This window comes from Vipera ursinii, assembly GCF_947247035.1.
Source record: "Vipera ursinii genome assembly, chromosome: 1".
Classification (NCBI taxonomy): Eukaryota; Metazoa; Chordata; class Lepidosauria; order Squamata; family Viperidae; genus Vipera; species Vipera ursinii.
The window spans coordinates 211,193,980-211,221,436 of record NC_139512.1 but is presented as its reverse complement, the minus strand read 5'-3'; the positions used below and the strand labels follow the sequence as shown (position 1 = coordinate 211,221,436).

The 27,457-nt window shown below is 37.2% G+C and overlaps 1 protein-coding gene across 10 annotated transcripts in view; it reads right to left on the bottom strand.

Annotated features, from left to right (window-relative positions):
• Window positions 1–4,967: 4,967 nt before the first annotated feature.
• The window catches only part of PUM2 (pumilio RNA binding family member 2), an 85,414-nt gene continuing 62,924 nt past the window's right edge, over window positions 4,968–27,457 (bottom strand). For 6 of the 10 annotated variants that reach the window (XM_083376558.1, XM_083376566.1, XM_083376564.1 and 3 more), the window contains 8 exons: window positions 20,436–20,703; window positions 19,783–19,912; window positions 14,793–14,927; window positions 13,775–13,912; window positions 12,936–13,061; window positions 10,646–10,767; window positions 8,978–9,170; window positions 4,968–6,840 (listed from right to left, as the gene is read on the bottom strand). In XM_083376558.1, coding sequence (XP_083232684.1) covers window positions 6,709–6,840; window positions 8,978–9,170; window positions 10,646–10,767; window positions 12,936–13,061; window positions 13,775–13,912; window positions 14,793–14,927; window positions 19,783–19,912; window positions 20,436–20,703 — 1,244 coding nt within the window. In that variant the 3' untranslated portion in view covers window positions 4,968–6,708. The remainder of the gene's footprint in view (window positions 6,841–8,977; window positions 9,171–10,645; window positions 10,768–12,935; window positions 13,062–13,774; window positions 13,913–14,792; window positions 14,928–19,782; window positions 19,913–20,435; window positions 20,704–27,457) is intronic. The other 4 variants (XM_083376562.1, XM_083376565.1, XM_083376563.1 and 1 more) reach the window with 1 other exon arrangement.

Genomic DNA, 27,457 nt, shown 5'->3' with positions numbered 1-27,457 from the left:
TTAATTAAATGTATAAGGCCATCTTACTCTATAACAACTCTGGGAGGCATGTGATAAAAGCAAGTAAAACCCTAAATATCTGGGAAAGGATCAAATATTTGAGAACAGTGAAATACCGAGGACCTGACACTTGTGCTTACATGAGGCCTGGGGGAAGAGCCAAGTTTTCAGAATTCTTTTAACTGTGGCCAGAGTGGAGACCAGATATTCTCCGAAGATGGGGTGTTCCAAAAGGCAGAGACCGAGAAAGCAAAGCACAAAGGGTTGGGCTGTGTGTGTGAAGGGGTGTTAATTCTTGGGCAAAATATAAATAACATTTACAGGCATAACGAGGAAGTATATAGGCAGCTTATTATTACTGAGGTTGATTAATAATAATGAAATCGGAAGGAAATCAGGGAGCACATCCCCTTATTTGGTATTCACACTTCAGCTTTGTTTTCTAGCTGATAAGAAGGATGTGTCGGGAAGCAGCCAGCCTGGAGGGAGGAAGGCTTAGGTGCAGAGTTAGCCTGGAGTCACTGCCCAAGTGCAAAAGAGCTGACTGACTGACCCCAGGTTCCTTGGAATCATATCTATTTGTTCCCAAGAGAAGGCTTGGGAACTACTCTTGGGAGATTCCTGTATTGTAGACTGAACATAATAGTTAGCCTGAACTGTGCATGTGTGCATCTGGTTGTTTGCACCTGACAGGGTGAAAGAATCCCTCATTTATGTTAATTTTTCTCTTGTCCTGGAATTGGATTCAAAGAACTTTGGTCCTAACTTCACTTATATAAATGGGCTTTGGAATTGTACACTTTCCCCCCCAACATTTGCAATCTGGTGCACATTACTTCTGCCCAGAAGTGAAAACTTTTCAGCATGTGCTAAAACAAGTCAAAGGGAAATTTGATCATTCAGATTAAGTAACTGGGAAAACTGTTAATATGTATTCAATGGTGATAATTGAAAGCTAACTGAACCATTATCTAAAGGTAACTATTGTACAGTCAGGAACATGGCAAGATTACCTGAGGCAAATTCAGACTTCCTGTTTCTACTACCATGAGTTTTGTAAAATATTAACTAGCTGGAATTTAAGAATTGGAGAGAAGTATTTCTGGGTTCATTTATTAAAAGGTGGCCACCTTTAAGTCAAGTTCAGTCTGTGGTAATAGTACAGGAATCTATGCAGTTTGTCTGCTGATAGTAAAATAATAGTTGGCCATTGTTACCTAGCGTTTTTTTAAATAAATAAAATTCAAATCCAATTGATAGTCCTGCATATTACATAGTGGTTTCACATGCAAATAATAGACAAGATGGCCTCTACTAGAGTTCTGCAATTATCATTTCCATTTGTAACAGTCAATCAAATAAATTATGACTACTTATGAATCTATGATAGAAAATATTTAAAAAAGTAAAATGAGAATTGTTGTATGCACATCTAGCTGACAAACCTTTTGATTTTAGAGTACTTTTAAAATGCTGAAGAAAGGAACTTATAGAAAAGAGTATCACTTACTCAACCTGGGCTGCTTGCTCCTGCCTTGGTCCATTTTTACTTCCTTTGGGGACCCGAGCCCCAAAAGGTTGGGGATTTTACTCCAATGTCCATTTTTTAAAAGTAGGCCTCTGCAGTCATTATGTTTTCTCAATCAGCAGTGCACAATGGCAAATGTATCCACATTTTAGAAATATTTTGTCTCACAAACCCATATTGTAAGATCTCAAAGGCTGTAGCTTATCTGATAGTAGGAAAAAGATCAGGATAGGTCCCTGTAACATAGAGGGTACAGTAAAACTAAAGAGCTACCATCACCATCAATTACGACACAGCTGGAAACCCAGACTGAAATATCAACCCTGGTTCAAGCTTCACATTCTCAAATGTTTTTTTTATCACATATTATATACCAATATAATGATTGGCCATTTCCCATATTTTGCTAGTGCAGAAGAAAATTTTGACACATGACTATTAGTGTGCTGGATAAGAGCACTGGTGCAATGCCTGGGCCTAATTAAGTGAAATTCAATGCTGTGTAATAAATTATACATTCCAGATATATACAAAGTGCTAAGCCTCAGGCTGGAGAACTTTTTTTACATTAAACAAAGCCAAAAAAATGTATAATGGTTATGGACTAGAGCAGCCATATGGGACTGATATCTTGCCATTTCATTTGGAAGACATTAAGACTTTTTCAAGTTCTTGCATTCATTTATTTTGACAGTATCAGTTTGCAAGGGAGGCCTTAATGTGCTGGCTTAGAACAACAACATGAATTTATTTCAAAATAAGTTAAAACAAAATAGGTTATTGATGATATTCAAGAATGTGACCTAACCTAAGAATTATTAGTTCCTTGAGAAAAGGCAAAGCAGAAACAATAACCACTTGGCTGAAATAAAACAATTAGAAGTCCAAACAGTTCCTTTCTCTGATAATAAAATGGGGATCAATCTGCAGATAACATACGTCTGACAAAATGAAGCCAGCTTGAGATTATAAGACAAAGGCATATATAGAAATACATACGGAAATCAAAAAAATGGAGGGCTGAGGAAAGACTAAGTAAGTATACATGGAATTTACTGATACTGAGAAAGAAAGCTTAAGTTATTTTCCCTGTCTCAATCTGAGAAGCTGCCAAGAATAATGTATTCCAGTTAAACTTAACTAATGGCTATTTTCATTTTCTCATTCAGTTCAATGGGGTAAACTGGAAACCTAATAATTTTGAAAAATTAGGAAGATGATGAAAATCCACAGCTCAACTGACTTGTGAAGAATAAAAACAGGAGAACTCTGTTTATTCAATGTTTTTCTGACTTCTTGTTTACTGCTCCATGGGTCCTTCCAAAGCCATTTCTAAGGATTAAGGGGCTCTGCGATTGGTGTAAAACATAAGTTTCTCAAATTTTCCAAGGATAACTTCTCTTGAATAGATTCACTCAGAAATATTTCTTCATCAATTTTATAGAGGAAAAGATGTTTCATGCATCCAAGTCAGATTTCAAAGAACAGATATCCTTCAAGTAAATTCTAATTTATAAAAAAGCACATTAATTTAAAAAGTAAAGTCTTTTCTTATACATAGGTAAAAAACTGGTTTAGATATAGTATCTAATTATCATTCAGAATGTTTTCATTTATACAATAGTAATTAGACAATGGGTGTTACAATATATTTTATCCAATATATACATATGTGTGACAGATATACAAATTCGGATATACAAATATTGGGACCTCAGGTGTCCTGTACTTTCCAGTTGAGTTTCTAAAAAGAACACATAGAAGCTTCTATAGAAAACACATGGATCAAATATTACTACAAAGGTTCATTTTAAACAACTCCCATTATCTTCAGCTACCAAGGTCAGTTGCAAGGGATTGTTTTATAAGTGGCTTAACAAGTGGGAAATTAACAGATAACTGAAGCATAACTGGCACTTTATTTGATTGGTGGCATGTTTATACTAAATAATAATATTAATTTCAAGATCTGAAAATTGAAATTGAAGTGACATAAACTGGCAATAGTGGTGGTCCTAGTGGTTATTGGCACACTGGGTGCCATAACAAAAAAAAATCTCGGACAGCACTTAGAAAATCAGTGCATTGACAAAATTTCCATTTGTCAATTGCAAAAGGCCACACTACTTGGATTCCCAGATATACTACGCTGATACATTATGATTATGACATCCTAGGTTCTTGGGAAGAACTCTATGTGTATGAAGGCCAACATCAGCTAAAGAATGGGCAGCTGTGACTTCAGACTGCTGTGAACTGATAATAAAAACTTGGTAAGTGGATTAACAATGTAATGTCCAGTCTAACCATCTGGCTGGCTGCGTGACCAACCATACTAATACAATACCTTTAATATTATTAAATAGCAACATCTGCTTATTCCAGTTCTTGGGAAGGACTCAACACGTGGTCAAAAATGCCAAATCCAGTCTAAGCATATGGTTGATTGTGCAACCAACCATAATAATATAAAAAAATCCACAAACAAAAAATTGATGCACCTTATTTCGGCCTAGTATAGTTAAGTTTCCAAAGAAAGTAGAGTAGTTAATATAATCAGTGGACCTTTTGGAAAGAAGAACATAAGACCAACATACTGCATAAACTTACACATTTTCATTTTCATTTTTCTTTACAGCATGTTACAAATGAACATTACATCATTCAATATGAACTAATAGCGGCCTAGATGCTGAGCAGACCTAAACAAATCTACATCAAAGGACATATCGAAGAAGTTGGGGGGGAAGGGGGGAAATAGAGACTTTTTCAACATATGTAAGATTGTTTCCAGCTACTAGCTGAGGAAAATCATTCCTGTTATTCCATACTTCTGTGTAAATATATTTCAGTCAGCTAGCAGAACAGTATTCACTGTATTATAAATACATCACTTAATCGAGCCAATAGGTTATAGGATAGACTTGCAATATATTGAGGAGCAGTAAATTATATTTGAATTACGTTTTATACACATTTAGGCTATCTAACATATAGCGGAGTACAAAAGATCTATGCTCTTCCAACTCTTCAACTCATATTCTTTGGATGAGAAGATAAATTTCACTGAAATTTCAGAATACTATCAAGTTCCAACTTCTAGCAGAAAATTGATCTATAGCAAATATAATTATTACATATTTAACAATTATGTAAATGGAGAGAAAGCTATTGTGAACAGAAATTACCATAGAGTTTTTAGGTTGGTATTTTTTAAAAAAAAATCAACACTGGAATAAACTAATTTTTATATGGTATGCAGGTATTTGCATGTTTCTATTAAGGTGGTGCATAAATGGGATAAACTGTTCTCTTCCATTTCCTGGGACCTCTACCCCAAAACTTTTGCATATGCTGTTAACTGTCACTCCCTCCAATAATTCTGAGGTAAAGCACCTCTATTATGTCAGAAAAAATGAAGAAGCGCTTATACAAAATGCCAGCTTGAACAAAATACAATGCATTTTATCTTTCAGAAACTGAATATACAAAGTAAATGTCTTTCCAAAATATCTTCAAAGGCAAAGGATTAAAAAGGATTTTAATTATACACATATAGTCACAATTCTTGCCTTAAAAAGTAAACTGGGAAATGTACATAAGGCCGCTTGTAAATGTACACCTTTATCTTACTGTTACAGTGTTGTGTTTAAATTGACAGTATCATACATATTTGCTTTAGGATGAAACAAGCTGTTCAAAAATACAGCATTCTTTTATACAAAAACAAATCGTGCCACATTTAAGATGGAAGAAGCACTGGTTTCTGTCATCAGTATTTCTGTCCATTAATTATCTTTATTATTAATGTTTAAACTGATTTAAGTTTCCAAAATGTCCATATTAACAGAACAGTTATGTAATAAACAAAGATTTTTGTAACAGATCAAAGAAAGCTGAATCATATCTCTGAAACCATATAAAGATAGAATTTTTAAAAAATCAGTCTTGATTTGCCGAAATAAATTTACATTATACAACACTATGTCAGGGTAGAGGGGCAGGGATATGAATATACACTAAAATGCAAATTTTCTTCCCAAAAGGGGTAAAACAAATTACATTTACAGCATGAAGGTTTACAAATGTACATCTGTACAACCAAAGTAAGCATCACTACTTAATTAGCAAGGCTTTTAAAACATTGAAAACAAGGAATCTGTTTACAAACGGTAAACTTACATCTATTAACTATACTTATATAATGCTTATATTTATAAGGAAGCAAAAAAAAATCCATCTGAATATTTAATCATGCTTTAGATGTTGCGCTATCAAATTTAAGTAGGCTCTTTCCTCCATTAATTGCCTACAATTTCATCTACTACTTCAAGCATATGCTCAATGTTCAAATCCCATCTTACAATTGTATATGCAAAGCAAAACACACATCTTACACCAAACTGTCTGCCTATTTATTTATTGAATTCACTCTTTCCCAGACAGTACATTGCTGGATAGAAGTACTACTTTGATTTTATACCCTATTCTTGCACCATTAGTTAAATATTAAATTATATACAGCCAGAGAAAAGGGCACTGTTTTTTTTAAAAAAATCATTTCCAGAGTAAAAGGTGGAAACTACTCATCAGTGTTCACATTTTACAACTTCTTTACTGATATTTGCAGTACCCTGATTGCTTTTGAGACTATAAAATTGTGAACCACCAAAATACAGAACTTAACTTTCTGTATCATGTTAAATAATAATTATGCAATTGCTTCATTTTCAACTGTTATAAAAAAGATTCCACACAAAGGGGAAAAATGAAAACTAATTCTATATACAATTATATAAACATGTTGTGCAATGATGGTGGACAGACCTACCAGACTGTAAGTCAGTATATTAAAAGAATACTGTACTTTTTCCCTTTAAAAACTATTTTATTCAGTGACTTTACAAGGTAAAAATTTACAAAATGGGAGAGCTATTCTGATAGTTACATCATTTACAGGCATTCTGTGCTTTGTAAGCCTTGCAATCTGATAGGTCTCTGTTTAGAAATGGCAATATGTTGTAATTCATTCCCCAAAAATATACACATGAATAAAATTTTTACAAATGGATGAAGTCAATAAATATATTTTAAAAAAAAATCACAAAATTTTAGTTAAGTTGGGTGTTTTGATAATTCACAATACAATTAATCTTTTTGACTGCTCCTTAAACCTATCTTCAAAGCATCCCATTTGGTGGTCCTCCAACTGGCCCCAGATCAGCATTGTTCTTCAGGTAATACTTTTCCAGCTTTGCAAGGATATGCTTCCCATAGGTGTATTTACGCAAGGTTGTAATATGGGGTCGAATCTGGAAGCAAGAAATTGGGACCATTAAACACTCCCATCATCAAAATTGCCATTTCGAAGAGTAAAGTTAGAACAGGGGTGTCAAACTCAATTTCATTGAGGGCCGCATCAGCACTGCGGTTGCCCTCAAGGGGCCGGGTGGGTATGGCCAGGGTGGGCGTGGCCTACTGGGTGGGCATGGCTAGAGTGCGTATGACCTACGCATCAAGGGTGCCTATGGGGGCCTGGGCAGGAGTGGGACAGATCTGAGGGTCTCTGGCAAAAGGAGGGTCTCTGGGCCAGGGCCAAGGCAGTGGGGGCCATTCCCTCACTGTTTCCAGGATGGCTTCGCGGGCCACATGAAACGACTTTGCGGGCCGTATCCGGCCCCCGGGCCTTGTGTTTGACATGTCTGAGTTAGAAGGATAAAGACAAATATAACATATCTTTCACTAAATGTTCAAGATATCTTTTCTTAATATATGTGACCATGAATATTTGTGAACAATGTTAAGACCCCGATTAAGAACCAACTGTGAGTAAAACTGCTATATCAGTGTGCATACAAATGCAATAGGCTTTGTAATGCCTATTAACTAGAGTTTTCTCCTATTTCTGGGTTGCATGGGAACAGGTTCAATATGCTCAAGTAGGGATATTGTATGTAAAACATAGAAGTGAAGAAACAATAAAATGGACCAAGCTTTTCTGGATCACAGAGAGCCCAATGGCAATTTGTTATTTTAACAGATACGAAGTTGTAAACTAGAACACAGTCGAACAGAAATACCATATTTTATGCGTATGACAATATATCTGACAAAGAAATAATGTGCAGACAGAAAAAAATTATGAACTTAAAACGCTGAATTCAAGAACAGATTTACATTAAAGCATGGCAATTATTTTTATCCACAAATGAATCATGCTACCCCAAAGTTAATGATACTTTCATAACATGGGATAGCCATTTATTTATTTCATTAAACTGAGATGTTCTAGGTTAAAGATTTGATAATGTTCATTTAGCTAGCAGTTAAGCAGTAGAGGTGTGTAGATTAGTTCTAATCTGATTCAAACTGATTCAAAAAACAAATCAATTCTTGATTTTAGAATTCAGTGCGTGAAATTGGGTGTTTGATTTTCTGAATTGATTTGGCAGCCAATCTGATTTTTGGATTTGATTCCAGAGATTCAATTAAGCAATACTGAACTGAATCACAGAATCCAAGTTTTGTGCAGCCCTTTGTGTACTGGATCTACAGGAAGGTGGAGAAACAAATGGGCTACATGCACCCTGCTTTTCTCCTGTAGAACCCAGGACTGCGCTCTAAAATTTCCAACAATAGTATTTTTCACATTTTTAAAAAAGATAACTATTATAAGGGTGCCACTCAACACTCAAAATTTCAGCCCTAAAAGGTCTGTACTCAAGCTCCCGGGCCAAATATTCCTAGCACCCAATGTAGACCAAACTGGTTGAATACAAATTTCTTACTTTCTTTCCCGTCTGTCACTACAAGAGATAGATGATTCAGAGGCCTCCAGCAAAAAATGAGCAATGATAAAAGACCACCTTGTGCAAGAAGATATAACTTTTGACTGCAGAAGGGTGTGCATGGATTCAAGCCAAGATTACATTTTGGTGAAGATAAAATTTAGGTTTTTTTAAAAGCAGTTAATTGTTCTTCCTCACTGTAATTTTTAATTGAACACTATAATATTTGAAATTTTATAAGGAATGCTATTGGTAATTAAAGTTTGTTTCTGTTAACGTTTATATAAAGAGAGAAGATTTCAGAGAGAAATTTGGAAGACTAAAATAAAAATTAAAATTATCTCATTTTTCATAAAACTAATATGGGCTATTAAATTATACAAAATGAGAAATTAAAAGTGGCATTACAGGAGATGAGTGGCAGACATAATGGCATCAAGTCTAATTACAAATATTGGAAAGTATTTAATTTTTATGTGAAGACTTTAAATTTTTGCAATAAATTCACAGGAAAAAGCCAGCTCCTGTGACAACACGTACAGTACTCCCCTTCAAATCTATTTGGGTGATAACATGGAAAAGGGAATGAGGAATTGTTCTTTCCTTGATCTGCTGATGGAAGTAATTCTTAAGCAGAACAACTGAAAGATTTCATTCTTACTTTGTGCATTATAATCTTACGCTGAGCAGGTTCTGCCATGTCAATCATCTTCTGAACAACGTAGTTTGCATATTGGTCCTTCATCATGGTGTATAAGGCACTGTGAGGACCATCATTCTGGCAACATACTTCATCAATCAGCAAAGCTCTTTCAGCACGAGATGCATGAGTCACACATTTTTCCACCACGTTGCTGTAAACATTATGAGATTGAACAATAGAAATAAACAAGAGATTTCACCTGAACTCTCTGTCAACACAACAAAATTACTGCCCTCATACTAACTGCAATTCATATGAGCTTCCTTTAACCCTTTCCTTGAGTAATTGCTTAGGTTCCATTTGAAATCCAAAAACTATGCTGAAATGCATATTAGTTTCTTAGCTATGCAAGTAAATTGAGAATTCCTCTATACTTGCACAAAAGTAAACAAATAATACCTCCCGCCCCATTTTCATCTGAAAAATTAAGAATCTTGCCCTTCATCAGGAAAACTTGGAATCTATTGGATTACAGAATGGAGATCAAAAGCTCTTGTGAACAATTTTTGTATTTTTAATGGCAAAAGAACTATCCTCAGCAAAATGAATAGACTTCCTCCACATCATTGCACTGGTAACAAACTTCCTGATCAAAATTTTAAAGTATTTCACCGTTTCACTTATTTCCCACTTTTACACACAACTCAAGGCAGTGAACATATCCAACCCACCTTCCTCCTCCTATTTTCCCCACAACCACAACTCTGTGAGGGGAGCTGGGCTGGGAGTGTGTGACTGGCCCAAGGTCACCCTGTCAGCTTTCATGCCTAAGGCGGGACTGGAACTTACAGTCTCCTGGTTTCTAGCCTGTTGCCTTAATCTCTACAGGAAACTGTTAGCTTTCTGCGTTCCCCCCCTCCCAACCGTTCACATTCTTTTTTCCCTATTTCTGAAAGAATGTGGGGCAGGTGAGGGAACCAAGGTGTTAAAATCAGCTGCATTCTCTACATCATTAATATACAGTATATTTGAGAACTCCTACAACAATTTAGCTCTTTGGCCTTTTTTCCACAAAGTGTACTCTGAGTAGTTCCTGAACATTTTGTTCAGATTTTGGGTGGTACAGGGAATAGAAGACTGGTGGGGAAGGGAGTGGAGGATGGGACATTCCTATTATGCAAACAGAAATCTTCTTCCACATTATATTTATAAATACATTTATGTGTATTATACAGCTGTACACAAACTAACTTGGAAAACTCGGAACCAGCTGTCCTATGTTTTCATTTCTGGTTTCAATCATGTCACTATCAGCCAGCATTCTTATTAATTATCTTACTTCAACAGTTACTGATTTGTGCATTTAGCCTATAATCTCCATCTTGTTGCTGACTTTTAACTTTAAACGCACAACTAAAATATCTGGCTAAAAACATTTAGATTTTTTGGCTTCTTTCCACTTCTTGCTTTTTTTTTGGGGGGGGGGGGAGGTACCTTCCTAGCAGAAGTGTGGAGAATATAAAGGTTTACACTTCTTTGAGTACCATTTTGCTTAGGGCTGTTCCTAATATAAATATTACCAACTTCAAATGTATTTTTTTCTTCAAGGATTAACTCAGCTACCACTTTTTTAAAATATCCAACTAGCCAAGCCCAGTGCAATTAGGAATTTGTTATTTACCATACCTGGCAAATTTATGCTGACTTAAAGTCAGAACTTTCCCTCTGATTTCAGTAACAATCTTACTCTTGTCTTCAGGGCGGCCATGTTCCAGAACATGCTGTATCACGTAGTTTCCATACTGATCCTAAAATTAGTTAACAGCATCTTATCATTAGTTTTTAAAATGTTAAAGTCAAAGAGGTGATTAATCATTGCAGGAAAATGCTTCGGCATTAAAAATGTAAGATATATGAGCCAAATGGCCATGTCCAAGACAAATATAAGCCAAAACAAACAGAAAGAGGGCACACTATTTCAATGGCCTGGGCATATCTGTCTAATATGCTAAATGACAAGATCAACTAAGCATGGGTTACTCATGAGGCACCATTTATACAATTATACAAATTGCTCCACTTTCTGTGCCCTCCAAGTTCACATATTCCAGTCACCTTTGCTGGAAAAAGAAGCAATGTGCCATTATATTGCTTCTGAATTATTTTAAACATTAATTTTTGTATAAGCAGGGTGAGATATCTGAGGTGCTATGTGAAGATTTTTTTTTCATTAGGTCAAGAACTACAATACCAAAGCAGTTTCAAAAATTGATACAAAAGGTACATAGTTTTGGGAGGAAAACATTTATCCCTCTTCTACTTCTATAATGTGCATCTGGTCAAAGTTCCCCGCCATTTGCCACTAGAGTCAACAGTTAAAAGGTGCAGGCTTTCTTTCCATCCCATTCACCTTTCGATTGCTATGCCAGTCAGAGTTGTTCCTTGATCACTCTTTGCCCCAACAACAGCCCCAAACGAGCTCTTTCCCATTCTTCTTTCCCAGCAAGAACAACCTGCTGTCCTGACTAGTTCCTCCCATGGAAAGCTCCAAGATACACCAGACTCCCTTTTATGGACACAAGCTGCCTGGCCCTGCTCATTTGGTCCATGGGCCCAGGCTGGGAAAAGGCAGATTGGAACAGTGCGTTCTGGGGGGGGGGGAGGGGAGAGGAAGGAACACTTTTATAGGATGTTTTTGTTCTTCTGAAGCCCAGGTATAAAACATGGAGGGAGGAATTCAAAGGTAGCATGCTTTGCCATTCCTTTTAGCTCTCCTTTGGCCTAGAGGAGATGCAGGAGAGAGGCAATCACCCTGGTAAATCACATCTACCATAAATGGGAACCACTTAGAGATTAAGGATGTGCAATTAATCCAGATCCAAAATGGGACATTTCCCTTTGGTGGAATTGTATTTCCTGCACTTGTCAATACACATACACATACACACACACACACACACACACAGAGAGAGAGAGAGAGAGAGAGAGAGAGAGAGAGAGAGAGAGAGAGAGAGACAGACAGACAGACAGACAGACAGACAGACAGACAGACAGACAGACAGACAGAGAGATCTCCTAGGATTGTTCCCTAGAAGCACTGACAGATTCAGCAAGCATGTCCAGCTTGTAAAACATCTTTTCTGCTTGGAATCCTAGTAGGGACAGGCATTAGTATTATGGAGCAATAAAGCACAGGGAGTTTGCAGCAAAGGCCCATATAAATCAATAAAAAGCTAGGTCTTCACCTGACATTAAAAAACGTTAGCATTTGTTTGGTCTTTAAGGAAAGGGCATTCTAAAGCTGGAGTACATAAGGGAGACTAATTACCTTTTACAGCTGTGAACCAGTAAAGAGAGCACCTCCTCCCTGCAAATCTTAATGTTTGGCCAGGTGCATACTAAGAAAATGCTTCTTCAAGTATTAATTAACATACAGGGCCTTAAATGTAATACAATCAGTAAGAGATTGTAAGAGCACAATTCATTCAAGATCAGTAAAAAATTGTCTTTTTTTTGGCCCCAGCTGCTGCTTTTGTGGATTTTTAAAGGTCCACATAAAGCTTACTGCGGTAGTTTAACTTGGAGGTTATTAGAGGGTAGAGTACTGTGGTCAAGAATTCTGGTCCAGGAAACGTTGCATATGAGCCACTGAGACTCTGTTTCTTACAAACCAAGAGATTAAATAGTTTTATTTTGTGGGATGCACATTGCCTTTGTTTCCTAATGGTCTCCATACACTAATCATGAAATAACAACACAGCATATTTTTGTTTGGCTTAGAAACTTAGTTTTAGCTCTGATCGCATGCTAGCCACATGCTTACATTCACAATCCTGCCTAATTAAATAATATAATATATAATTAGTATGGTTAAATTATACCCAACTTAATCTAATTTTCATTTTCTCCAATAGTATCTACATATAATGATTTTGAATAGTTTATGTTCATCTTGGCATTTTAGTACACTACCAACCTGCACAAGCTGTTCTGTGTGTTGATGCAATTCTTCCAAAATGGGCAAGGTCTGTTCGGCAGTACAATGCTCAAGAATACGTTGAATTACTCTGCAGCCATAAGGGTGAGTTGAAAGCACAAAAACCTTAAAATAACAAGATTTTATTCATAAGAATATAATATCTCATACCTGTGTGAACCCTTTAGAATGATCCCCATCCTTATTTATGTCAGATTATGGGAATATTTTAATTTTACAGCTCCAAGGGAATGTATTTACTAATATCTGAGGTAGTCTATTTCATTTCAAAAAGAAAATAAGAGCGACTACTCTGAATATCTGTCTTTGTTCTCCAATGCATTTTGGATAGCTATTTTACAGTTCACCTTGATAAAGCAACATGCTAAAAAGGAAAATATTGTTATATGCACCTGCACAAATAGTAATTAGAAATTTACTCAATCCAGGAATGGAACATTCCATCTCCCAGCCCTAATAGGAAGTTCTGCATACTGCAGTAGTACATACAAAGCTAAAGCATCAAATGGACCATAGCAGCTCCTAGAAAAATCTTTGAGTGATAAGTCAAAAGCAACGGGAATATTGAAAGTTTTGAAATTTGTATTTCATAAATATCTATAACTGTAAACTGAATAAACTAAACAACACTAAACTACTTTCAGTATATGCAGGAAGAATTACAATACAGGCACCAAGTAAAAATCTCTTCTGGAATAAAAGGCTATACTGTACAATACAAGTCCAAAGCTGAAGTTGTATGCTTGCAGTTAGCATTTGCCTAAATTATGAATTATGGAAGTCATTCTTCATTCACAAAATAATAAATTAAAAATTACCTGTCCTTTGAAAGCATCAATAATAAATTGGAGTGATTGTGGCTGAACACATTCTATACATTTTTGTACCACATGATTTCCGTTTTGATCCTTAACACATTTTAGGACATGACCATCTAGTTCCTTTACCATTTCATTCTACAGGGAAATAACATGAGAGATCAAGTTATACGTGTCTTTAATTGATGTTCCTCACACAAAATACTTCTATAAACAATTGTCAAGATATAAATTAAAAAAAATAATTGTCCGTACCATGTTTCCCCCTGGTCTTATTTTTTTTTCGCCTCCAAAAGAGGCACCAGGTATTATATTCAGGGGTGTCTTTTCCACTCACCTCACAGCAGTGTCACCGACAGCCCCACTCACCCGGCCTACTTCTTCTGCAGCCGAAGGAGCAGCTTCATTCTGCAGCTGAGAATGGAAGCTCCGGCCTGCATTTCACCCTCAGAGGCCTTCTGACTGAGAAATACTGGCCAGGGGATGCCGCATAAGTAGTAGGCCAGGAAGGAGAGGCAGGTGTCGATTCATGGAAGGCCTGGTAAGTGGGTGTGGGGGGCAGCTCCACTCCCTGCCCTAGCTTGATTTTTAGGTAAGGGCCTCGACCCAAAACTAGGGCTTATTTTTGGGGTAGGGCTTATATTAGATCCACCCCCCAAAATCAGGCTTGGGTTTATTTTCGGGAAAACAGTAGCAGCTAGCTAAAGGTTTGCTGGTATTAAAATGTGAAGTAGGTTAGTCCTGGTTAGCATTCAGATGAGAGACCACCAGAAAAACCCAAAGCTGAAGACTAGACTGAGGAGTCAAAACAATAACTCAGAAGCAATAACAATCCACATTGCTGGATTCAACCTATCAACCAATTAACCTATATAAAGTCAACAGAATTCAGAGTATTCTTAAACTAAAAATTAGATTACTATCATAACCTAATAAGTTATAAGTATATTTCAGAACTAATCAAAAGGGATTATATTTTGATTATAAATATAAGTACAAAAATATTGATCTAACTTACAATTACCTGCTGGTCAGGTGAAATAGACTCTAAAGCTTTCTGAATGACTCGACACCCATACATCTGTAAAGCTAATGGGAGAACATGTCCACGAATGCGCGTTGCAAGTGCTAACTTCTGGTCAATGCTTCCAAACTACAATGAAAGTGAAAGCACTGTTTAAAAAAAATTAAACTTTACATGTTCTTCTGCAGAAAATTACAAGTTTAAAAACTTCATGAACATCATTCTGCATTGTTAGCCACTTTATCATTTGTTATTACAAGGGTCTCCCTTATGTCTCTTCCCAATGATTTGTATTTCACCACCTGAGAATTAACTGCACATGAAATTTGCAATCTCAGAAGTAAATCACCTAGTGAAGGAACTCCAAATTCAGTTTTCATCTATACAAGTTGTTGTAGAACTACAACTCTCAGCAGGCCCAAGAAGTATGACCAAATAAGGAAGATGCTAAGTGTTGTAGCATACAACATGACTTGGGTAAGCAAAATGGTTCTACAGTGATGCAGGTTAATTTTTAATGAATTTTAAATTATTAGACAGAATGTCTTTCTAATATAGAACAAGTGAAACAAATCCTTTTGATCTCACATATTATATAAATAATGCCGATCCTCTCAAAAAAGTTATGATTTAAATAAGTCTAATTCTTCAAAATTGTATGATATATACAATTGATGCTTTCAGGACGATATTGATTAGGATGGAGAAATTGTTCCTTTTCTTCTAGGATTTTCAAATCTTATGGAAGTGATGAAAGGGAGATTTCAGTTTGTGTTTCCTGTTTACAGAATAACAGAGGAAGGTTTCTATAAGCAAGAAACCCAACTGAAAGCTAGTATGGCCTGAAATTGTTGCCTTAGGTAAGAACAGGGGATCTTAATCTTTTTATACCATCCACACCATTCAAAACCTGGAGAAATATTTCCCAAGGGTTCCATGGATTGGAAGCTAAGATCCCTTAGGTTTGGAGGTATAAGATGTTTAATTTTTCAATATTAATCTAGGAACTACTCTTAAAAATTGAGACCCGGAATGTAAGTGCTTCAAACCAAGGATGTGCAAAAGTTTGGAATAACTATGCAGTGTTTTTGAGTCTAGAAATTTGCTTTGAGTTTGAGACCAAAATTGGTTTTGTACCACATCCTTAACTGTTCTAACATTAATGATTAACTTAAAAAAAATCCTCTAAGCCAGGGAGGGGGAAACTGCTGGCCCGTGGGCTGGATGCATCATGCTACAACTGCGCCCACCCCATTGCCGGCAATGGGGAAAAAATCATGATACGTCGCGACACGTCACGTGACGTCGCAAGTTTGACACTCGTACTCTAAGCTAAGGAAAACTGGAGACTGCTTTAGTCAACAAGCAGCAGGCACAAGTTCCATCGCTGCTGCTATTGACTGGAGCTGGTGAAGGAAGGAAGAAAAAAGACTGAGAAATAGTCAGTTGAGCACATGTTAAGTAGTAATATCTATTTGTGATTTGTGACTCACAGAGGCAATCTTGAGTTGGCAATCAAAGATACAACCATAGAAATTAATTGTTGAAGAATGGTTACTTGCACAGGTTATTATTCCCTTCCTACTCTATTCCTTATAGTTAATAATGTTTACTTATAAGCAGTACAGGGGACAGTTCAGAAGGGGAAAGATAGGGAACTCCTTCTAATTTACATCCATCTTACATATCTATATCTCTAATCCACACCCCAGGTCCTGCTTGTTTATTTAGGAGGAATTAAATTAGATTGTCGGAATATAGCACAGAAACTGCATCAAGGTGATGAATTTCTCCCATGTGGCAAATGAAATGCAGTGGATCATGGCTGTAGTCAGAGCAGCTAAATCGTGGGTTCAGGTCACCAATGGAAAGGGCAACATTTTTTTTTCTCACTTGGCAAGAAGTCCTGATCTAAAAATGGCCACTTCCAAAGTTACCCTGTAGAAGCTGGTATTATCATTTGGAAACTTATGGGGTACAGTGAAATTACAAAGTAGTTCTATTGCGGGGGTTTTTTAAAAAAAAGAGAGAGGAAGAGTGAAATCAGTATTCAGATTCCAGCTTTCTGTGCACATGCAATAGAAGTCTGCCTACCTTGTTTAAATGACTGCCTCTGAGATGGGGGTATACAAAATGGCCAGACAGAGGCAGGTTTTCCTAGTGGACTATAATAAAAATTCATCTTCACATTTGTCTACCAATTGATCTAAATTAATACAGATTCTGCTCATATCAATTTCTTTGAATTTCAGTTGGATTCTGAAGAAGGCTACTAATGTAATCTACTCACTGAAGTAGCTATGAGGAAACAAAGAAAAATATCATAAACAATAAAGTTCTAAATGTGGCCCATGCAGAAGTCAGGAGATTAGGCTGTTGCCAGGAGGCACAGCACAAATATTGAGGCGTATTTCAACTCTGGCATCAGTGGAAGTCAGGGGACCCGATCCAACAGCGAGTTTCCCTTGGCAAGCATAAGAACGTACCCCATTGTGCGTGAGGAAAAAGGAGGGAATTTTGGCTTCTTATGCAAAAGGGCACAAGAGGTACAGTTGCAAGAAAAAGTATGTGAACCCTTTTGGATTACGTGGAGTTTTGCATGAATTGGCCATAAAATGTGCTCTAAACGTCATGTAAGTCACAACAATAGAAAAACAGTGTCTGCTTAAAATAATACTACACAAACATTAGCTGTTGTCATGTTTTAATTGAACATAAGATGTAAACATTCACAGTGCAGAGTGGAAAAAGTATGTGAACCCCTAGCCTAATGACTTCTCCAAGAGCTAATTGGAGCCAGGAGTGAGCCAACCTTGACTCCAATCAGTGTGATGACATTGGATGTGTTGCTGACAGCTGTCCTGCCCTTTAAAAACACACACCTGTTTTGGGTTTACTGGTCTCAAGAAGCACTGTCTGATGTGAACCATGCCTCGCAGAAAAGAGCTCTCAGAAGACCTACGATCAAGAATTGTTGACTTGAATGAAGCTGGAAAGGGTTACAAAAGTATCTCCAAAAGCCTTGAGGTTCATGTGTCCACCGTAAGACAGTCTACAAATGGAGAAAGTTTAGCACTGTTGCTACTCCCCCTAGGCGTGGTCGTCCTGTAAAAATGACTGCAAGAGCACAGCGCATAATGCTTAATGAGGCAAAGAAGAATCCTAGAGTGTCAGCTAAAGACCTATAGAAATCTCTGGCACATGCTAACTTTTTTGTTGACACATCTACAATAAGGAAAACATTAAACAAGAATGGAGTACATGGGAGGACGCCATGGAGGAAGCCATTGCTGTCCAAAACAAATATTGCAGCATGTTTGAAGTTTGCAAAAGAGCACCTGGATGTTCCACAGCACTACTGGCAAAGTATACTGTGGACAGATGAAACCAAAATTGAGTTGTTTGGGAAAAACACACAACACTATGTGTGGAGAAAAAAAGGCACAGCACACCAACATCAAAACCTCATCCCCACTGTAAAACATGGCAGAGGGAGCATCATGGTTTGGGGCTGCTTTGCTGCCTCAGGGCCTGGACGGATTGTTGTCATTGATGGGAAAATGAATTCCAGAGTTTATCAGGACATTTTGCAGGAAAACGTACGACCATCTGTCCGCCAACTGAAGCTCCGCAGAGGATGGGTGATGCAACAGGACAATGACTCAAAGCATACAAGTAATTCAACAAAACAATGGCTTAGAGTCCTGACCTCAACCCGATTGAAATGCTGTGGCATGACCTTAAGAGAGCGATTCACACCAGACATCCCAAGAATATTGCTACATTGAAACAGTTTTGTGAAGAGGAGTGGTCCAAAATTACTCCAGATCGTTGTGCAGGTCTGATCTGCAACTACAGGAAACGTTTGGTTGAGGTTATTGCTGCCAAAGGAGGGTCAACCAGGTTCACATACTTTTTCCACCCTGCACTGTGAATGTTTCCATCTTATGTTCAATTAAAACATGACAACAGCTAATGTTTGTGTAGTATTATTTTAAGCAGACTGTGTTTTTCTATTGTTGTGACTTACATGACATTTAGAGCGCATTTTATGGCCAATTCATGCAAAACTCCACGTAATCCCAAAGGGTTCTCATACTTTTTCTTGCAACTATAATCTCCTTGGGTATGCGTTGTAGCATTTTCACAAGACAGAAGAAGTGAAATGGAAGAACACTGTTTTAGTCATCATGGCATGCGTCTAGCCAGGTTCATCTAAGGCACGTGACATTCCATGCCTCATGTTTAAACATTGCCTTGGTGGAGCAGCTGGTTTTTCTGAAAAACAGTCTCTTCCTATTGAACTTCCCAACATGCCACTGGAAGGTAGTTAAGAATTTTCTCACCCTCTGACAACAAGTAGTCTCACACACTACCTAACAAACATTGCTAAGCCCCACCGACCAACCAGTGAATATTAGAATATGCTGGTTCCGAGACTATATGACGCTGTATCAAATGTGATATCTAACTGCTCAGAAACAACATTTTTGTCTACCTGACATGTAGATATACTTCATATTTGTCAGTTTTGTGCTATGGAGAAGTTAAGAGTTCCTGAATTATAATACTGCTACTTCTATATATTTTATATGATGTGTTTACTTTTTAATCAATAAAGTTGTCCGGTGTCCATGTGGATTATAGATAAAGAGTTACTAACTATCCTATTCAGGTTTTAAGATGTCAAGTACAAAAATTATACATTATGCATATGTATTAGAAAGCCTCACGCCAACATCCAGAAAAATCTATTTTTAATGTTGCATTGTTTATGGGTTGTGTTACTGGTTAATCCATTGCTGCGGATTATTTACTGAGTTCTATTCTGTTTAGAGCAAAAATGTGCATATTTAACTTTTATTTTCATTGCTTGTTAAAGTAATTCTGTCTCTAAGGTTTGTTAAGTTTTCCATTCCCGAATAATCTTCTATTTCAATACATTCATGATTAAAATTTTAAACAATATTCTTAACATATTTACCTCAAAGAATTTCTGTATTACATAGTTTCCAAACACATCTGTCATCAGCTGATACGCTGCTTGCAGAATTTCACTAAACAACATTTGACGCTCAGCTGGAGTAGCTCTCTCTAATTTCTGTTGTATAAATCTGTAAATGTCAGAAATGTACATGCCAACATAAATAAGCGTAACAAGTATTCTAAAGCTTTTCATGTACAATAATGATGACTATAATCAATGAAGCCAACAAGAAACTGAATTCCATATACACCTTCAAAATTCTATTTCAATTATTTTGTGAATCAAATACAGGAAACAGTAAAATAAAAGCTATTTTTAGATTGCGTTGGAGCAAAGTTAGGTACAGCTTTATTGTTTACAACGTCAATCTAACTTCAGTGGGGTACAATTAATTTAAGTGGGCTCTGATTCACTTTGAAAAAACAAAATTTGACCTCATATGGTGCAGCCCATCTTGTAATGAATGCCAACTGAATCCCCAAATTTAGGCCTCTGGGTACACTTAAGAGTGAATAAATGTTTAATAAAAATTATTAATCACATGTTGAATATTAAATATTAATATATGCAACATTCAATATATTTCCCAAAGACATTACTAAAAGAAACATATACTCTCCTATTTATTCAGGAGAGCTATATATGCTTACCTAGAACCATGCTGATCCCGTGAAAATTCAACAATATGGCCAACAAGGTCTCTTAGTTGAAGGTTAGGAAAGCGATTATTTCTGAAATCCTCCAGTAGTCTACTCCGCCCAGAGGGCATAATGTCAGACCTACTGTAACGTAGTCGTGAGGGAGGAAATAACTGGCTGCTTGAGCTGAAAAGACTGGAGGTATTTGTAGCACTGCGATACTTGGCTTCTGCTCCAGGAGCTGCTGAAATATAGCGACCACTACCATTGGTCAATCCCCCTACAATGAAGCAGTTTGGTTAGTAAGACGTTTTAAGTATGCTTTACTTTAACTGCACTCAAACTAAGGAAAGCTAGAATTAGTTTCTCTTCACTTTTTCTTAACTTCTAGTAACCAGATGTTACTTAAGAAGAAAGGAACAAAAGACTTTCTGGTTGTTCCTTTTTATCCCAAGTATTATAATTTAAAAGTTGAAGTCTAAAAAGCAACAGCTGAAGCAAATCTGAAAAAACAAATCCAATATATAAAAAAATCGGCAACAAGTTTCTGGATATTAATGTTTTTGCATAAAAAGACATATGATTTTAATTATTGATCAAGTTGTATGTATATTAATTAAATTACTGCTTTTAAATCTTCTCACATGGTCTAAATAACTAAATAACTTTTCACATTAAATAACTAATTCTCTTCTCCTGACAATACGTTTTACTCCCTTCTAAGGAATTACAATTAATAAATTGGCTAAGTTACAGATTTGGAATATTCTATAACACACACACAAATATATAAATGCTTTTTATCATAACTCCAAAACCTGCTCATACTAAATCCTGCTTTTATCTACTTTACTATCACTTAGATCAAAATAACATCTCAAACACCCCTCCATGCTACTTCCTAAACAATCCATTAAAATTATTCTTTTTACCAATATGCTCAAGGCAGTTAACATAAAATGTACATAAACGAGCAAGGGTAAATAAAGCATTTCAATAAATAATAACAGGTACAACTGTGGAGTCTTTGGTGATATCTGAATTTGGATACTTGCTTGCAGAAATTTCATTACCCAACTAGGTAACATCATCAGTGCAAAGTAAATGGGGAGAGGACTGCTCCCAGTTTATATACAGTAGCGTGCTCTGCCAGTTTTGGTGGGAGGGTAACTTCTTTTATCACCCCACCACACTCATTCACACTGATGATATTATCTAGTTGGGAAATAAAATGTCTGTAAGCAAACAGCCAAGCTCAAAAACCACCAAGTACTTCACAGTTCAATCCGGAGTTACATATATTCAATCATGTCCTTAATCAAATAATTGTTATTGATTAAATTTGAAATACTGGCAGACAAGATGTTTTCATCTATGTGTAGAAGCCAGCATTCAAAATATGTTAATTCAATGCATATTTAAAATCTATGACAAACACCTTCCAACTGAATCACCATGGCAGCAATCATGTAAATTAACAGATCAGATGCGGAAGTACAGAAATTTTCTTATCTATCTGGAATACAGGGGAATGGGCACATTTTGATGTAACTATTTAAAAAAAAGTGTGTAGGGGAGAAAAATCTATTATGTAATACTAAAAATATATGATTCTAAGTAATTTGGATTGCGTCCCTAATTGTCCATGAAAAGTGATAAATGTTTATATTTCTAACAAATCTCTGTTTTAAGATAGATGGGACTGCATGAGTCATACAAACAAAAGATTCTTGTCCTTCTAACAAACTTCTTTGTAAATACCAAAAGATTGTCTTCCAATGTATTCATGAGGATGGCTCACAAGAATCACTCAGTATTTTCTGCTTGTTTAACCTTTTGCTCTAATTTGTTTTTGTTTTTTGTTTTTTAAAAAGCCGTGGTGGCGCAGTGGTTAGAATGCAGTGCTGCAGGCTACTTCTGCTGACTGCTGGCTGCCAGCAGTTTGGCAGTTCAATTCTCACCAGCTCAAAGTTGAATCAGCCTTCCATCCTTCCGAGGTCGGTAAAATGAGGACCCAGATTGTTGGGGGCAATATGGTGATTCTGTAAATGGCTTAGAGAGGGCTATAAAGCATTGTGAAGCGGTATATAAGTCTAAGTGCTATTGCTATTGCTAACATGTACGTAACATAAAATTAGTAGAAGTTAACTTCTTTACATCCTGCTTTTAAAAAAGGGAATAGCATGGGAAATGGCACAGCTATTGAAAACTTCTGGAAATTCAATACAGGCAAGCTCACAAGGAAACTTTTTGGGGAGAGAGGTTAGGCAGCTCAGGAAAAGAGAGGAGTTAATTTTATCTAATTGAATGCAGCACCAAAACATCATGATATTAAAGAGTTTAGAGATCACTCCTATAGTAATGCAGTTGAAACAACTCAAGTGTTTTGTAAAATTCGGAATATTGATTTGTGATGGACTAGCAATTTCCATCATGAAATGTATTCTATTTATTGTCTTATAAAAACTATTCTGCTACAGAAAACAAATTCAAAACTAAAGATTAAATGCATTTTACGAAGTTAAATCCCTATAAACCAAAGGTTATATTAACATTTAGTAACTTACAACCTAAAACTCTAGTTTCAAACAATGGGATAGGAAGAGACTCCTGGATGAATAGAAGACCCTTCTACTTGCACCAAGAGGAGCTCAAAATTGTTCCTTCTTTTCCCTCAACTATCCCACATAGTTGCAGGGGGAACTCCAAATCCACAAAGATGTCTTTAGAAGCACCTATTCTCTCAGAAAATTCTATGTACCGATGTTTTTCCTGAATCTGCCCAACTTAAGACTTCACTTAAACTATTCAAACTACTCAAAACTACCCACTTATCTTTTACAGAAACATGACAGTGAGGTCTATCTGATAAATTTAAAAAATCTGCCTTTGCATTAGTTATTTGAAAAGGAAGACTATAGAAATAGCTGTGTGTCTAAAACTAGATTCCAAAGATTGTTTGTGCTCCTTTTCTTAAAGTACTGACAAACAAAACTAATACTTTCTTGCTCTGGAGATAATGAGAGAGGAAACGTATTATGTGCATAAGGATATTAATTCGCGCATAGGAAGATTACTAGTTGAAATCTTGTCCAAGTGCATTACATTCACAATGTAAAGCCCAAAGGTGACAGCAAAGTTCATTTAGTAAATAGACTAAAGCATTATTTAACATTTGCAATATTTCAGTTACCTAACTGCATCCGCAGTAATAAGATTTTTATGGGAATGAAATTCTTATGGATTTAATGATATAAACAGCGCACACAATCAAGGCAAAATAAACAAATCAGGACTACCTTGCACACAATTTGCTTTGTTTTTAAGCAAAAAGTCATGAACTAGATATTTGAAATTTTTTTTATAAAATGTATGCAATTATAAAATCTTATACCAGAGTTAACCAAGGTTACTAAAAACATATGCCATGTGACCGGATATGCATCTAGCACATGATAATTAATGTTATTAAAATATCTTACTAAACTTATTCGGAAAATTGTCCCTGGAAACAATTTTTTCTATTAATATTTGGCAGTTTTTATTAAGTGTGGAATAGATACAAGTTTACTTTCATTTTATTTTTTTACAAAATCCAGACTTAAGACTTTCTATAAAAGTCATGAATAAATCCATTTTATCATCATCTTCATAATTATACAAATAAACAGATAAGTTTATGAGAAGAATTAAAACTCTGAAACACATGGAAAGACCAGGATAGAACAATGGGAGGCATAACATTAGCAGAGGTGGCAAGAGCTTATTGGTCCAGGTGGAAATGGAGCAAGGAAAGGCAAAGAAGCAGGGAGTGAGCAAAAATGCTGCAATAACAATTAATTTAAGCAGGTAGAATAAAGATTAATACACCATGAAAAGAAATGAATTTTATTCTGATATACTTTTAATCAGATTAAAGCTTTAGGAGCCATGGTGGCACAGTGGTCAGAACGCAGTACTGCAGGCTAACTCTGTGCACAGTCTGGAGTTCAATTCTGACCGGCTCAAGATTGACTAAGCTTTCCATCCTTCCAAGGTCTGTAAAATGAGGACTGAAATTGTTGGGGGCTATATGCTGATGCTTAGAGAGGGCTGTAAAGCATTATGGAAGACTTTTTAATTTTTAATTTAATTTAGAAAATTTGTATCATCGCCTACTCGCACATGGTGACTCAAGGTGGCTTACATCAACAAAAAACACCCTATAAGAAATAAAATAATAACCTCCTACTCCCCCACCCCAGCGATAGCAAATACGTTATAAGTCTAAAAGGTATTGCTATTAGCTTATTCTGTCTAGCACAGGCATATCAAACTTGTGATGTCATGTGACGTTGCGCGACGTCTCGTGACTTTTTCCCCATTGCCGGCAATGGGGTGGGCGTGGCTTTGGCCTGACGCATCTGACCTGCAGGCCGGCAATTTGACATGCCTGGTCTAGCAGAATGAAAATTATAGAAATAGACAGCTAAAAACCTCTTTCTGTGGAAAGAGCAGTCATGGCAGGAAATTTCTCCCTACTTTTTCATCTGACAACAATTACAAAAAGTTAACAGAAAATGATCTTTATCTTTAACCTATTTTCGGAAATTAAGAGTTACCTAGCAACAATGCTATGAGCCCTAGGATATGTGATTCTGCCCGATCAGATATCAAGGTAGACTTCCAATGCTCAAAAGAAAAATCCACTATTGAAACTCCTCTTTTACTACTACAAAATTTCTGAGGTTGACCCGAAGCCTTTGGCCCAGGATATCTTAGTTTTTAGGGGTGTACAAAGCATTCAGAAGCACGAGGAAGTCATATCTTTTTAAAGCGTTAAAGAAGCAACATTCTTGGCTATGATTCATGCAGCTGCTATAATAGTTTCCCTTCCTATTGCAAATCTCTGTCCATGCAAAGATGTATTCCGCAAGACTGCAGACATAGGAAGGATGTATATCAAAATTATTTTCTTTTTGCTCTAGCATGGTAATATAGTTATAGAGGGAGGGAGATATTTTTCTATTAGAAGACCATCACGATCAGAATTCTGCTAAGGAGTGTGATTTTGCTGGAGAAAAAGAAAAGATGATGGGTCTATCTTGCAATCTAGACATTAATTATTTAATAGAGATTTGTTTTCAATAAAAACATACTTCTGAACTTTTGAGGATTTGAATAATGCTTGTTTCCATAAACTATAAATAAAATGTGTGCTGATTTTAAATATGCCATGTATTTTAATATGGCAAATGTTTTAAAATGTTTAAATCAAATATTAAAATATTTTTGGTTTACAATGTATCACCTAGTAAATTATAATGTGGCACATTTTGCAATTTTATTAAGAGATAAACACATAGTTCTTGTGGGAAGTCTTAAAAATATTTTTCAGAACGTGTACTTTATCTAAACCGTCTCAAGAAGCTGATTTTAGAACTCTATGAATATAGAATAACATCAGTTGATGGCTAGCCAACCTTTGCAATATGTATTTATTTTAAGTCAGCTATTTTTCAAAGTTTACACAGAATCAGGCTTTTGCACCTAAATGATATTTACTCCGTGTTTTTTATAATGATGATCAAACACAAAATCCTATAGCAGACATAGTGAGTAAATGGGTCTATTGCCATTTTAAATGAGTTAAAATTGTTTGCTATAAATTAATTTGAAAATTTCTGCCTATATGGCTGAGAACACCAACTTAAAACTGTTACTGGAATATCAGAATCCAGTTGATGTTCCAAGTCCAGCATGGAAATAAGCAAGGCTGAAATGTTTGTGCATTCATCTTTTGCTCTTGTACATGACCAGTCAGAAACAGAATAGGTTATACAGTAGAGTACAAATTATGTGCAAAAACTAATAGCTAATTCACAAAAGGTATATTCTAGCATTTATTGAAGAATTTATATATCATGTACCGTATATACTTGAGTATAAGCCGACTCGAGTATAAGCCGAGACCCCCAATTTCACCCCCAAAAACTGGAAAAAGTTATTGACTCGAGTATAAGCCGATCCGCCGTTCTGCAAGCCTCTGCCGCCAGCAGAGGCTCGATCCGCCATTTTGCAAGCCTGAATACACAGGAATACCCTGTGTAGCCGCGGCTCGTCGGCAGGTCTCCGTTCCTCCTGCCGACCTTTGGGGAGGTTTGGGCGCCTCCCCAAACCTCCCCAAACCTCGGCAGGTGTCCGTTCCTCCTGCCGACCTTTGGGGAGGTTTGGGCGCCTCCCCAAACCTCCCCAAACCTCGGCAGGTCTCCGTTCCTCCGCGCAGACCTGCCGACCTTTGGGGAGGTTTGGGCGCCTCCCCAAACCTCGGCAGGTCTCCGTTCCTCCTGCCGACCTTTGGGGAGGTTTGGGCGCCTCCCCAAACCTCCCCAAACCTCTGCAGGTCTCCGTTCCTCCGCGCAGACCTGCCGACCTTTGGGGAGGTTTGGGCGCCTCCCCAAACCTCCCCAAACCTCGGCAGGTCTCCGTTCCTGTTTGGGGAGGTTTGGGCGCCTCCCCAAACCTCCCCAAACTTCGGCAGGTCTCCGTTCCTCCGCGCAGACCTGCCGACCTTTGGGGAGGTTTGGGCGCCTCCCCAAACGTCCCCAAACCTCGGCAGGTCTCCGTTCCTGTTTGGGGAGGTTTGGGCGCCTCCCCAAACGTCCCCAAACCTCGGCAGGTCTCCGTTCCTCCGCGCAGACCTGCCGACCTTTGGGGAGGTTTGGGCGCCTCCCCAAACGTCCCCAAACCTCGGCAGGTCTCCGTTCCTGTTTGGGGAGGTTTGGGCGCCTCCCCAAACCTCCCCAAACCTCGGCAGGTCTCCGTTCCTCCGCGCAGACCTGCCGACCTTTGGGGAGGTTTGGCCGCCTCCCCAAACGTCCCCAAACCTCGGCAGGTCTCCGTTCCTGTTTGGGGAGGTTTGGGCGCCTCCCCAAACGTCCCCAAACCTCGGCAGGTCTCCGTTCCTCCGCGCAGACCTGCCGACCTTTGGGGAGGTTTGGGCGCCTCCCCAAACGTCCCCAAACCTCGGCAGGTCTCCGTTCCTGTTTGGGGAG